This window comes from Manis javanica, chromosome 13 (genome assembly GCF_040802235.1).
Source record: "Manis javanica isolate MJ-LG chromosome 13, MJ_LKY, whole genome shotgun sequence".
NCBI lineage: Eukaryota > Metazoa > Chordata > Mammalia > Pholidota > Manidae > Manis > Manis javanica.
In genome coordinates, this window is record NC_133168.1 from 80,572,392 (window position 1) to 80,587,616 (window position 15,225).

Here is a 15,225-nt window from a genome sequence, read left to right on the forward strand (position 1 = left end):
TGAGGGGAAGCTATGGCTTGACCCAGTGGGCCTCTGGGGTCCTCCCTCCTCAAACCTGCTGTATGCTTCTGCATGAGGAGCAGGCGGCCCCATCGGGACCCCAGCCCTTCCCTTCCCTGCTATCAAGGTCTTCCGTGTGGCTTGCTGCCCACCCCTTGGGCTTGGACTCGTCCCCTTTCTCCCCACAGGGCCAGGGAGTTGGGAGAGGCAAAATGACCTGGTCAGATTGGTGTTTGTGGGCTGAGGTCAGGCCGGGCTTGGGTGGGAGGGGCCATGGCCATGCAGGTAGAGGAGCACACTCACCTGGGGCCTGTGTCATCACACCTGCGATGGGCAAATCGCTAACATGCCTGCCTAGCGCTTCCTGGGCACCTGTCAACGGGCCGTGTGGCCCAGCCACCCCAGCTTTGCTCCTTGGCCTCGTCATGGACCTCGGCCTCCGTAGTCTCTGCCCTCCCAGCTCTCTGGGTCTTTGGTTCTGCTTTTCCCTGGTGGAACAGTACTGCTGTGGGTGGGCAGGAGGACATGCCATTGAGAACATGCTGGACCTCACAGCCAGGGTGGAGGTGGGGGTGGTTGGACCTGGAGGTCCTTGAAGTTGAAGCCTCTTTGGGATAAGCCTTGTACGCTTTTTTTTTTTTCATTTTCTGCAGAGGCAGGCCACTCAGGTGGGTTCAGACAGGCAGACGCCATATTGCATCCCATTGCGTCGCTTACCAGTGACCAGACCTAGCGAACCCCAGACCCCCCAGGTCTGCCTGTTGTAAACTCCGCACAGAATCAGTTTCTCCCTCCAGGGGCAGGGCATTCCCTTACTGCCCACATGACCACTTTCAACTTCAAGAAATCTCTGGGACTCTAAGGAATGTTTGTCACATGGGTCCCAAGCCCTAGAGAAGAAGAACCTCTTAAAAGAAAGAACACCTACAGCCTCCACAGCAGGGCCAAACACTGCTTACAAACTATTCCCTAGCCGGACATGTGGGGCTCGGAGGAGTCCATCCTGTTCTGGGGTAGGACCATGATGAGTAGTAACAGAAAAGCCCAGGGACAGTAGTTTGGGAGGGCTTGGGGCTGGAAAACCTCTGGGAAGCCTCAGGTTAAGGGGAAAGTCAAGGTGGTTGGTGAGCGCTGAGTTAGGGTCAGATTTAGTACCTGGGAATGGGGTGAAGGGACCGAGAGCCCAGACAACACAGTGAAAAGCTGGGCACGAGGGTCGCTGTGCTTCACCTCTTGTGGGGACACTGGCAGTACTCACATGTTCTGTAACTTCAGATGCTTGTGTGCAAGATGTTTCTCACACACACCTTTTATCAGGGTTGGGGCATCTTTTTCCAGGTTATGTAACATGCTTCTTCAGTTCTCACTGCTGTGGTTAAATTATGCCTGCCTTTACTTGGCCAGCATACTTTGCTGAGTTTTGTCCACCTTTCCTATTTTAGTACTTTTTTTGAGATACTAGTGTACATAGAAAGTTGTCACTATTACCAGGACAGGGTTAAGTGGTAAAATCCTTTGCATTTAGTGAAAAATTAAAAATACCTCAGAATGAGAGTATTCAGTTGCTGCCAAACGTTGGGAAGCTTCCTAGGGCCTGACCCCTGGCCTTCCAGGAGGTGAGCCCTTTCCATTTGGGCAGGAGGGAGAGCTAGATGTTAGAATCACAAAGCTGTGAGGCCTTCCTGAGCCCGGAATCCAGCCTCCCTGGGAAGCATTTTGCTCCCTGACATGTGTGAACTAGGGGTGCGGGACCCTGGGCCACAGGGCCTCAGGAAGGTGGTGAACATCAAAGCTTTCGGAACTTTTAAAATGCTATGTGGCAGCTGAAGTGAGAACATTTTAACCTCTTCCTTGCTGTTGGTGAGAAATGATGTGTTAAATCCCACAGTCAGTAGCTACAAATTTGCCTGTGATCTCTTCAGATTTTCACATCTCTGTGGTAATTCTATAGGAGGCCTGGGCTGTTGTAAAACTGCTCTGTTCATCTGTAATAACACGGGTGGAGCCTGGAAACCTCATCTGGCCAATGCTGTGACCTCCTGCCCCCTAGCCCTCTGCCAGAGCCCCAGGAGCCTCACACTTCTGGGAGAGGTGTGAGCAGCAGACTCCACAGCTGGGCCAGCAGCCATCATCAGCCAAGCAGAAAGTGGAAAATTTTGTAGGAAGTTTTAGCTTTAAATGTGAAAAATGGTCACCTTTTTTGCTTGTTTGATGGTTCTCTTCTGATGCTCTGCCCATGTTCCCTGTCTAGTGGAAGGCAGAAAGTGGCCAGCTGCTCCGCAGGCTGGGAGGGGACGGTGTTGGCTCAGCTGCAGAAGTAGCCATGCATTACTTTTTTCCAAACTTGGCAAAACATCCCATGAGCCATCTGCATGTGCACTTCCACTTTGAGATGCCATTCGCGGCAGTAACCATCTAGATAGAGTGCAGATGGTTGGGATGAGTAAAGAGGGTAGTTTCAATACTGCTCCTTCCACTAGCACACCTACCTCTTGTTAATTGCTTCCTGCTTTAATGGAGTAATAATGCAACAAAAATCTAATGCCATGTGGGCACAGCTGAAGAACTGACAAAATTGTGTCCTCCACATATGTGCAGAATGCTGTTTTTATACTTGTTAGAAATGTGCATTTTTTTCTATTTGAGTTTTACAGAAATTTAATTCTCTGTTTTGATTTTTGTATCTGTTTGGTGCAGGAAATAGACAATATGAGCCTGACCAGTGGAGAAGACACTCATCATCCGGGTAAGTCTGTCTCTGCCATCTTCAGAATAAATCAATTTTACCAAAGATTGACGTAAAAGTCTGTCTTTATAACATAAATCTTTCATATCAAGTGTCAGACTTTGGAAGCTTGTTTTCAAGGTAGGTTTGCTCCCTCCAGAAAAAGGATGGAGCAAACAGAAGCAGAGTCTGGCTGTGAACCCATGGAGCAGCCCTCAGAGCGAGGCAATGGAAGCAGCCCTGCCCCACCTCACCCACAGGGAGCCAGTGGCACCCGGACAGCCCAGTGAGGGGGAAGTGCCCTCTCTGTGGCTTCTCCCCCAGATCGCACGGAAAGCTGTTGGTGGCTTGTTTTCAGAGATTGTGCCTGATTGTGGCCCCAAACGGTCATGTTATATCTCCTTTCCAGTCTCTTTCTTTATGTCTGTGAGGAATGATTGATAGTTTTTTAATGAGTTAGAATCTTACTATATCCTGATTTGTTTTCGACTTAACACTAGAGTGTGAGGTTGTTTCCCAGATCAGTATAGTATGTCTTTACAGACATGTTGTCTGATAGCTATATAATGCCGAGGGATTGCTTTGTAGTTACAAATTCTAACCAAAGGTAAAGTTTCACCTGTATCTTCTCTTCATCCTCCGAGTGTTTGCACAGAGAAGAGGTGACAGCTTTTTTCTTGCCTTCCTGGTGGGAGATCTCTACCCAGGAATCCTGACAGTGTGTGACTCAAGGGTCTGTTTCTGCCCTGTTGTCCTTCTTTTATTGTTGCCAGGCTCTAGCTCAGAGTTTCTTAGAGCAGCGCGTGTGAAGGCAGGCCTGCGCTCTCAGCAATTTCCCGTCAGGCCTCAGGCAGGAAGCCTGTGGAGGCGGGCGGGGAGGAGGCGGTAGCTGAGAGTCGGGGAGCCCCATGCATGCTGCCGCAGAAGAGTGTTGCGTTTGTTGCTCTGTTATCCGTGAGCACTGAAGGGCCCTTGTTTTAAAAGCATTTGAGACGAGTCCAAGTTCAGAGTAATCATTTCCATGGAAGACTTTTCACATAATTAAGAATTGAAAATTTAAGCTTCAAACTGTACTGAGCTCAGTGTCTGGGGGTATTGATAATGAAAAGAAATCGACAGTAGGTGCCAGAAGGCAGGCCCTTCATTAGCAGCCATCTGCCTGAGCCTGGAGAGCTGGCTGTGATGACCGCGTTCCTTTGTAGTACTCTCAGAAACGCTCCCTCTCGTTCACAAGAAGGCGCGTCCTTCCACTTGCTGCTGTCTTTAAAAGCAGAGCAGCCCTAAATATGCTCACGGTCCAGTGTATGTACTCGCACCTTATGAATCACTCTAATGACAGCTCAAGTACACATGGCTCTTGGCTTTGTCTTACCTTAAAATTCCATCTAGTATTTACCAAAAAAGGGATACAGTCTCCAGATATTTTCATGTTTATTTTTCTTAGATTTGAAGTATTTTCACCATGTCCTGCAATTCCTTCTTAAGATCATTTGCATGTCTAACTACTGTTCATGCAGGTCTTATAAAGATCTTATTTCCCACTTTTAGAAATAGATTTTTTCATTTCACTTATGAATGTTTTCTGTCTAAATATTAACATCCTCTTCATTTCTGCTAATTTGAGACTAGTGCTGCTTCTAGCAGTTTCATTTTTATGTGACTTACTTGCATAGCTTTGAAATAAATTTCTTATCTCTTAAAAGCATAGATCTCCATGAAAATTGTTTTCCCTCTTCATAATATCTAAGTTCCAACTTGTCAATAAAATATTTTTGTTCACTTAGCAAGCTTAGGTAGGGCATTGAGTTAGTATAACCTTTATGACATTTGAAAAGCCACTGCAGTGAAGTTTTTATGATCTTGATATTGTATATAGGTTACCCCTGTAGTCAAGTCTTCTGATGAAATTTCCATATGTTAATTTAAAAATGAAAATAAAACAATATATTTTTACTCCTAATTAAACATAATTACACGTTTCTTTTTTTATTTGGAAGACTGCTCACCATCCAGTGTTTTGGGATCTTTGTTAAGAAAAAGAATATTGAATTTTGTCAAATGCTTTTTTCTGCATCTGTTGAAATGATCACATGATTTTTATCTTCATACTGTTAATGTGGTTTATCAGGTTTACTGCTCTGTGTTGAACCATCCTTGCACCCAGAGAAAAGTACCACTGATCATGGTGTATGAGCCTTGTAATGTGCTGTTGAATTTGTTTTGCTAGCATTTTGTGGAAGACTTTTGCATCAGTGTTCACCAGGGATATGGACCTTTGATTTCCTTATGGTGTCCTTGTGTGGTTTTGGTATCAGGTTAATGCTGGCCACATAAAATGAGTTTGGAAGTGTTCCTTCTCTTAAAGTCTTTTTTGGAACAGTTTGAGGGGTGTTAGCATTAATTCTTCTCTAAGTGTTTGCTAGAATTCCCTAGTGAGACTGGTCCTGGGCTTTTGTTTATTGACAGGTTTTCAATTACCAATTCAATTTGCTTTCTCATTGGTTTGTCTGTACAGATTCTCTCTTTCCTCATTATTCAGTCCTGGAAGGGTACATGAATCTAGGATACCATCTCTTCTGGGTCATCCTGTTCTGGCCTGTGATCACTCACAGTGGTCACTTACCCTGTATATTTATGTAGAGCTGTGGTGTTCTATGGTTTGTAGCTCTATTTATTTATGTCATCTCTCTCTTTCTCTTGGTTAGTCTAGCTAAAGGTTTGCCAGTTTTGTTTATCTTTTTAAAACCCAAGTTTTAAAATCTTTTTTACTATTATCTGTGCTCTAGTCTTTATTATTTCCTTTCTTCTGCTAGCTTTGGGCTTAGTTTGTTCTTGTCTAGTTCTTTGAGGTGTTATCTATTAAGTTATCTATTTGAGATGTTTCTTTTTTCCCTAATGTAGGTGCTAATTGCTCTAAACTTTGCTCTTAGAACCGCTTTCGTGGCATCCCCTAAGTACTTGTATGTGTGGTCCTGTCTCTGTCTGTCTCAAGATGCCCTCTGGTTTCCTTTTTGGTTCTTTGTCGACCCATTGGTTGATCAGTAGTGGTTGTTTAATTTCCGTATTTGTGAATTTTCTAATTTTCTTCTTAATGATTTGTAGTTTCATATCGTTGTGATCAGAAAATAGACTTGATATAATCTAATTCTTCTGAAATATATAAGACTCATTTTGTGGCATAACATGATCTGTCCTGGAGAATATTTGTGTACACTTGAGAAGAATGTTTATTCTGCTGCTGTTGGGTAGAATGTTCCCTCTGTCTGAAGTGTTGTTTAAGTCCATGTCTCTTTACTGATTTGCTGTTTGGATGATCTACCCATTGCTGGAAATGAGTTACTGATGTCCCCTACTATTATTATATTGCTGTCTGTTTCTCCCTTAAGTTCAGTTAATATTTTATTTACATATTTACAAAATTTAACATCCTTTCATGATAAAAATTCTCAACAAATGAGATACAGAAATAATGTACCTCAGCATAATAAAGGCCATATAGGACAAGCCCACACTTAACATCTACAGAATGGTGAAAGGTTGAAAGCTTTCCTTCTAACTAAGATCAGGAACAAGACACGGGTGTCCACTCTTATCACTTATATTCAACATAGTATGGGAATTTTAGCCAGAGAAATTAGGCAAGAAAAGAAATAAAAGGCATCCAAATTGGAAAGGAGAAAGTAAAGTCTGTTTACAGATGATAAATCTCATACATCGAAAGTCCTAAAAACTGTTAGAATTAATACATAAGTTCAGTAAAGTTGCAAGACACAAAGTCAACATAGAAAAACCAGTTCATTTCTATATTTTAACAACTGACTATACAAAAAAAAAGAAATTAGGAAAATCCTGTTTATAATAGCATTAAAAGGAACATAATACTTAGAAATTAAACTTAACCAAGGAGGTGAAAGATCTGTATGCTGAAAACTATATAAACATGATTAAAGAAATTGAAGATGATAAATAAATGGAAAGATATCCCATGTTCATCAGTTGGAATAATTAATATTGTTAAAGTGGCCATATAACCCAAAGTGATTGACAGACTCAGTGCAACCAATCAAAATTCCAATGGCAGTTTTCACAGAAATAGAAGAAACAGTCTTGAAATTTCTCTGAAAGCACAAAATACCTCAAATAGGCAAAGCAATCTTGAGAAGGAAGAACAAAGCAGGAGACTTCACAGTTCCCGATTTCAAATTATATTACAAAGCTAAAGTGATCAAAACAATATGGTATTGGCATAAACATAGACTCAGATCAGTGGAACAGAACAGAAAGCCCAGAAATAAAACCCCTAGACTTGGTGTATGTAACACACTGTTCAGTGTGCTCACACCCTGATCCAGGAGCTTGGGCAGCCACAGCTTGTCTCTGTTCCAGTGTGTCCAGGGCCTCAGCCAGAAGAGATGAAGGCATTCAAAGGCTTGTTCACCCAAAGGTCCAGCTGGGCTGGCCTCCGTTTCTCCCTACTGGCCCATGAGGGCTAGTGTGCACTTTTTCCCAAGAGGTAAAGAACCAGGCAGAAGCCATGTCACTTTTTTGAACGTAGCCTCATAAGTCACATGTCAGCTTTTCTGCCATATTCTGTTCATTGAGGCGGCCAAAAAGGGGCCTGTCCAAATTAGCGTGGAGATGAAGCAGACTTTCCTCCTGATGGTGGGGAGGAGTGAGGTTCTGGCAGAACATAGGAGACCAGAAATACTGCTGTGGCCATATTTGGCAGATACATTCTCCTGTGCAGACCATTTTCTTTCTCCTTAAAAACAACTAACTTTAAATCTCATGTCATTCAGCCCTGCCACCTGCCCTCCTGTTCTTCAGACTCAGCTCCCGGCCCAACATGGCTCCTGTGACGACCCGTGGCGACCTCAGCAGCCTGTAGATGGGCTTCCCATTCTTGACACCAGCTCCTTGGCCTCCCGTCCCAATGAGCTTGTCTTCCACATCAGCCACCTCATTCCCAGTAGTTCAGCTCTTCCATATCTTCAGTTTCAAACACTTTTTCTCCAGCCACATGGCTCACTGCCCCTAGAATCTGAGCGATCCTTTGGTCAGATTAGGACCCCATCCGCCTGTCCAACCTCCCTTTCCTGGTCCTCACATTGCTTCTTACCTGTCCTCTCCTACTTGTTTATCTACTGTGATCAGTAATCCAAGTCACTTTCTTGTATACATGCTTGATAGCTTTGCCTCTCTCATTTTACCATATTTATGTGGTAAAACCACAAACCAGGTTAAATCCATCCTCTGCATTTGGGATGTGGCCAGAGAGTAATCCACAGTCATCCTACTGGTCCCAACTTAAATTCATGTTCACTGACCTCAGTGAACTCTCAGTACTGCCCAGAGCTCATTCTCCATTCTCTCCCACTATCCAGGTGGTTCACATTCCCCTCTCTGCTAGCCTTCAACACTTCCTTCCCATCCCCAGTCAGAGACAACAATTTTGTTTTCTGTGCATTCCCATGGCCGCATTTATAACCAAATACCAGAAGAAATAGACAAATTCATAATAACAGAGGTAATAACCTACTTTCTTGCCTACTCATGGGTGAACTGACCATGTTCCTAGCTAATGGCAGTCTCTTCATCTGCTAACCAAAGTCCCCGCACCGTCCCTCCAGAACCCCTCCACAATCAGCCATCAGCCAGGTCCTTCCCGCGCTTATTCCTCCCACCTCATGAGAACCTCTGTAGCCTCCTCCTCTCTCCATCAGTCACATCGTTCATTTGCTTCCTTTACAGAGAAATAATTTTGAACCAAGAATTCTATAGTCAGCCAAATTAGCATCTAGCTAAGAGGAAAAGTTAAAATGTTGTCAGAAATTAGCACATTTTGACCCACAGTACCTTTACTAAAGAAAATGATTGTGCTCAGCCAAAGGAGCATTAAAATAACAGCAGTGTGTGGGGTGTAAGAGATAGTGCTGGACAAAGAAATCAGTAAAGTGCATCATTATTGCTGGTATGCAATTAACTATAAAAATAAATATGCAAACAAACCAGCAAAAAAAAAACCCTCAAGATTAAAATCCCACATCATTACAAGGAAAGTGGTGTGTTTGAAAAATAAGCTAAAAAGAGTGCGAAAGGCAGACTACATTTCTTATTTTTTTTTTGAGAAAGATTTTCATTTGAGAGGGAATAGGTTTTGAATAAATCCAAATATGTTTAGAAAAATGTAAGTATATGCAGGTTTGCAAAATATAGGGGTCTACACTGGAAGGACATAGATAATTCGTAGCTGCTAAGTTGGTGATAGATACACAAATACATACATATAGGTAGGTGATAGGTAGGTAGACAGAGGAAGGCCTACATACCTTTTATGTACCTGGTGTCATAAATCAGAATTATAAATCAAATACAAGGAGAAATAGACTCAGTAACAGGGAGTATACTTGACATATATCACTCTCAGAAATGAACAGATGAACTAGACCAACAGTAACATACACTGAATAAGTCCATTAACAAGTTTGTTCTAATATAAATGTACAGAATAATGTATACCCTTTTATCCATATTATTTTCAAATACATAGGGATAGCTCAAAAATCTAACCATGTACTAGACTCCAAAGTAAATCTCAACCAATTCAGTGAAAAGCACAAACCGCACAAGCCCTATTTTCTGTCCACAAGAAAATAACTTGAGAAATCAACAACAGAAAGATAAAAAACAAAAGTCTTTTCACTTGGAAATCAGTCCACTATTCTAAACATTTGAGAAAGTCAAAATCAAAATTACTTTTAGAAATAATAATAAAGATTTTGTAAAGAGTGTGATGTCAGGGCTGAAGTACCAGGAATCCATCTCCACCTGGACAACACTTGAATTGGCAGAAACTGTCCAATGGAGCTGTTTTGGAACTGTGGAGTCTGTTTGAAGGCCTGCAGCTTCCAGGAGAAGGCTTGGCTGGAAAGTCATGGTTGGTTCCCATCATTTGTGTTTGCCCACCCCCCAGCCCATGGCAGACAGCCGCGCCTGTGTTCCTGGTGCAGCTTGCTGGAGCCAGGATGGTCAGGGAGAACCTTGTTATCCGGAGTCAGGCCTCTGTGTGGTGACCGCTGTTTTGCTCACTGGAGTGCCTGCCACCATTGTTTCAATCCCCAGTAGTTGAAGTGGCTTCCAGAGCATTTACTGGAGCAGCACCAATGGTGTTTTTTTCTTTTTTTTCCCTTTTTGATCCTTTGGGAACCAGACATCTAAGGAGTAGGACACTGAAAATGAGCCACACATGTAGGGGAATTTGGGAAACTACTGCACATGTTCAGGGAACGACAGGCTCAGAAAAGACATGAGAAGACCTCAAGCTTCCCCTCAAGTTGGTCCCCAGCACAGAGACACAGTAACAACAAATGCTAGAAGACAGGGAGAATCTGATTTCCAGAGTCTCAGCCATCTAAGATCCAAATGTCCAGTTGTCAGCAAAATAACAACAGGGTAGTCAAAGAAATAGGAAAGCATGGCCCATTCAGTGCACAAAACAAATAGAAAAAAACTGTTCCTGAGGAAGCCCAGATGTTACACTTACTAGGTAGGACTTTAAGGAGACCATCTTAAAGATGCTCAAAGAGGACACAAAGTGAGGCTATTAAGAGATATAAAAGAAATAAGGGTTATAAAAGAGAGCTTAAAAGTACAGTAGCTGAGATGAAGAATTCTCTAACGGGGTTCAGAGGCAGGTTCAAGAAAGAATCAATCGCCTTGAACATAGAAGAACTGACATCATTGAGCCTGAGAGCGAACAAATGGAGAGTGAGGAGGGCACGAGAGGAGAGCTGCAGGGACCCGGAGGGCACTAGAGGAGAGCCGCAGGGACCCGCAGGGCACGAGAGGAGAGCCGCAGGGACCCAGAGGGAACGAGAGGAGAGCCACAGGGACCCGCAGGGCATGAGAGGAGAGCCGCAGGGACCCGCAGGGCATGAGAGGAGAGCCGCAGGGACCCAGAGGGAACGAGAGGAGAGCCTCAGGGACCTGCAGGGCACGAGAGGAGAGCCGCAGGGACCCAGAGGGAACGAGAGGAGAGCCGCAGGGACCCAGAGGGAATGAGAGGAGAGCCCCAGGGACCCAGAGGGAATGAGAGGAGAGCCCCAGGGACCCAGAGGGAATGAGAGGAGAGCCTCAGGGACCCAGAGGGAATGAGAGGAGAGCCCCAGGGACCCAGAGGGAATGAGAGGAGAGCCGCAGGGACCCGCAGGGCACGAGAGGAGAGCCGCAGGGACCCAGAGGGAATGAGAGGAGAGCCCCAGGGACCCAGAGGGAATGAGAGGAGAGCCGCAGGGACCCGCAGGGCACGAGAGGAGAGCCGCAGGGACCCGCAGGGACCCGCAGGGCACGAGAGGAGAGCCTCAGGGACCCGCAGGGCACGAGAGGAGAGCCGCAGGGACCCAGAGGATATGAGAGAAGAGCCGCAGGGACCCAGAGGGCACGAGAGGAGAGCCCCAGGGACCCAGAGGGAATGAGAGGAGAGCCCCAGGGACCCGCAGGGCACGAGAGGAGAGCCGCAGGGACCCAGAGGGAACGAGAGGAGAGCCGCAGGGACCCGCAGGGCACGAGAGGAGAGCCGCAGGGACCCAGAGGGAATGAGAGGAGAGCCCCAGGGACCCAGAGGGAATGAGAGGAGAGCCTCAGGGACCCGCAGGGCACGAGAGGAGAGCCGCAGGGACCCAGAGGGAATGAGAGGAGAGCCCCAGGGACCCAGAGGGAACGAGAGGAGAGCCTCAGGGACCCAGAGGGAACGAGAGGAGAGCCGCAGGGACCCAGAGGGAATGAGAGGAGAGCCGCAGGGACCCGCAGGGCACGAGAGGAGAGCCGCAGGGACCCGCAGGGCATGAGAGGAGAGCCTCAGGGACCCAGAGGGAATGAGAGGAGAGCCGCAGGGACCCGCAGGGCACGAGAGGAGAGCCGCAGGGACTCGCAGGGCATGAGAGGAGAGCCGCAAGGACCCGCAGGGCACAACGCCAAGCAGACAATGCTGCAGGGCCCCAGGCTGGGGGTGGGAGGAGTGGGAAGGACATTCGAGATCACGATGTCTGGAAACTTTCCAGATTCAACACAAGACCTGATCCTACGAACCCAGGACGCTCAGCAAACTCTGATGGGGATGAACCCAGCCCACCCTGAGACACATTCTGATCAGACTACCAAGGGCCAAAAGCAAAGAGACTCAAAAGCATCAAAGGAGAGGTGACTTACCGGCAAGAAGGACCCTCAGAGAGCTTATCACCAGCTTTTCATCAGAAATGTTGGAGGCCAGAGGCAATGGGTTGACGTATACAAAGTACTGAAAAAAAAAAACTCAACCAAGAATCCTGTATCTGGCTAAAGTCTCCTTCAAAGATAAGGGAGAAATTAAAACATTCCCAGAAAGGCAGAAGCTGAAGGAGTTTGTCACACGAAACCTGCCCTGCAAGAAGTGCTGAAGAGAGTCCTGCAGGCTGAAGTGGGGCACAAGCCTTCTGAAGAAAAATACTCCAGTGAGGAGAAATACTGGGGCACATTGTTTTTGTCTTTTCATTTTGGTATGGTTAATGTACAATTATTTGAACAACATTATGGTTACTAGACTCCCCCTATTATCAAGTCCTCCCCACATATCCCATTACACTCATTATCCATCAGCATAGTAAGATGCTATAGAAGCATTACTTGTCTTCTCTGTATATACTGCCTTCCCTGTGTCCCCCCACTACATTATGCGTGCTAATCGTAATGCCCCATTTTCCCCTTATCCCTCCCTTCCCACCCCTCCTGCCCAGTCCCTTTCCCATTGGCAACTGTTAGTCCATTCTTGGGTTCTGTGATTCTGCTGCTGTTTTGTTCCTTCAGTTTTTGCTTTGTTCTTATACTCCACATATGAGTGAAATCATTTGGTACTTGTCTTTCTCCACGTGGCTTATTTCACTGAGCATAATACCCTCTAGCTCCATCCGTGTTGTTGCAAATGGTAGGATTTGTTTTCTTCTTATGACTGAATAATATTCCATTGTGTATATGTACCACCTCTTCTTTATCCATTCATCTACTGATGGACACTTAGGTTGCTTCCATTTATTGGCTATTGTAAATAGTGCTGTGGTAAACATAGGGATGCATATGTCTTTTTCAAACTGGGCTCCTGCATTCTTAGGGTAAATTCCTAGGAGTGGAATTCCTGGGTCAAATGGTATTTCTGTTTTGAGCTTTTTGAGGAACCTCCATACTGCTTTCCACAATGGTTGAACTGGTTTACATTCCCACCAGCCGTGTCGGAGGGTTCCCCTTTATCTGCATCCTTGCCAGCATTTGTTGTTTGACTTGGGCAGTTTTGAAGCTAGTAGATTGTAATTTTGGTTTATAACTACTTTTTATTCTCTACATGACTTGAAAGACAAACACATAAAAATTCAAATTTTCATCTCTGTTACTGGGCATAAAGTGTGTAAAGATGTAATGTGTGATGTCAGTAACAGAAGAGGAGGATGTAACTGTATAAGAGCAGAGTTTTTTATACTATTGAAGTTAAGTTGGTATAAATTCCATTTAGGTTGTTAAAACTGAAGAATAGTTGATGTAATTCCAATGGTAACCAAAAAGATGATACCTTTGGAATGTTTGTTCAGGAGAAAGGAGAAGAGAATCAAAATGTGTCACTCCAGAAAGTCAGCTAATCAGAAAAGGCAGTAATGGAGGAACTGTTGAGGGGTGAGAGTCTCTGCAGCATGTAGAAAAGGAACAGCAAACAGCAGCAGTCCCTCCTTGTAAGCTATTACTTTAAAGTTAAATGTGTTCATCTCTCCAGCCAAATGACAGAGATTGGAAGAACGGAGGGACAGATTATTTTAAAAAACCCAACTATGTGTTGTGTATGAGAGATTCACCTTAGAGCCAAAGAAATGAGGAGGTTGAAAGTGAAAGGATGGAAGAAGATATTCCAAGCAAATAGTAACCAAAGAGCTGAGATGGCTTTATATCAGACAGAGTAGTCTTTACATCAGTGAGGTTTACAAGAGACACTATATATTTATAAAAGTCTCCATACAGCAGGCAGATACAACAGTGATGAGCATTTGCTCACCAAATAACAGACCCTCTGAATATATGAAACAAAAATTCGACAGAATTGAAGGGAGAAATAGTTCGACAATAATAGAGACAGTCCTTCACTTTTAATAAAAGAACAACCAGACAGAAGATAAGGGGGAAAAATGAAGGACTTGAACAACGTGAAAAACCAACTACATCTAAAAAGAGATATAGCAAGCTCCATCGAACAGTAGCATACACGTTCTCCAGTGCACATGGGACATTGTCCAGAATGGGACATTTGTGGCCCATTGCTGGGCCACAAAACAAGTCACAGTAGATTTAGAAAGCTATCATACAAAGAATCTTCTCTGATCACAGTGGGATGAAGTTAGAAATCAGAAACAGAAGAAAACTGGAAAATTCATAAATTTATGAAAATTAAAAAGCATACTACTAAACAACCAGTGGTCAAAGAAGAAATCACAAGGAAAATTAGAAAATACTTAGAGATGGATGAAAATGGAAACAAAAATTCCAGAACTTAATGTGATGTGAAAACAGTGTTTTGAGGGAAATTTATAGTTGGAAATGCCTATGTTAAAAAGGAAGAACGGTGGGTGGAGCCAAGATGGCGGCATGAGTAGAGCAGCAGAAATCTCCTCCCAAAACCACATTTATCTATGAAAATATAACAAAGACAACTCTTACTGAAAGAGAGACCAGAGGGCACAGGGAAACATCCAGACCACATCCACACCTGCGAGAACCCAGCGCCTCGCGAAGGGGGTAAGATACAAGCCCCGGACCGGCGGGACCCGAGCACCCTGCCTCCCAGCTACCAGCGAGTGGAGAAGAGTCAGCAGGGAGGGAGAGGGAGCCAAGGACTGCTGAACATCCAGCCCCAGCCATCCAGACCAGAGCGCAGACACAGTACATGCATGGGGTCCTGGATACTAGGGAAACAGGGCGGCAGGACCGGTGAGCAGGTGCCTGAGGCCAACGCCGGAGAACAAAGAAACGGGAGTGGCCTTTTTTTGTTTGTTTGTTTTTTTGGCAAGTGCTTTTTGGAAGTCTTAAAGGGGCAGGGACCCTAATACTAGGGAAACAGGGAAGCAAGACCGGTAAACGGGCGCCTGAGGACAAAGAAAATCATGCGTGTTTCTCTATTTTTTAAAAAAATTATTTATTTAATTTTGTTGTTGCTGTTGTTGTTTTGTTTGGAGAGTGCTTTTTGGAAGTCTTAAAGGGGCAGGGCAGGAAACTTAGCCCAGAGGCAGGGAATCTGGGGATCTCTGGGCACTCTAACCCCCTGGGCAGCAGGGAGCACAGAAGCCCCTAATAGAGATAAATAGCTTCCGAGCCGCTCCCCCTCCAACGGGGCTCCACCATTTTGGAGTAGCAGCCCGAGCCAGGCCACGCCCACAGCAACAGCAGAGATAAACTCCATAGCAGTCGGGCAGGAAGCAGAAGCCATGTCTGCA

At 45.0% G+C, this 15,225-nt stretch overlaps 1 protein-coding gene across 15 annotated transcripts in view; it reads left to right on the plus strand.

Annotated features, from left to right (window-relative positions):
* Positions 1 to 15,225, plus strand: part of FAM120B (family with sequence similarity 120 member B) — an 85,372-nt gene that overhangs the window by 54,855 nt on the left and 15,292 nt on the right. For 11 of the 15 annotated variants that reach the window (XM_073219915.1, XM_073219916.1, XM_073219919.1 and 8 more), the window contains one exon: positions 2,698 to 2,746. In XM_073219915.1, the coding sequence (XP_073076016.1) occupies positions 2,698 to 2,746 (49 nt within the window). Of the gene's footprint in view, positions 1 to 2,697; positions 2,747 to 7,524; positions 10,838 to 11,784; positions 12,591 to 15,225 lie in introns of those variants that run through there. The other 4 variants (XM_037020883.2, XM_037020885.2, XM_037020882.2 and 1 more) reach the window with 4 other exon arrangements.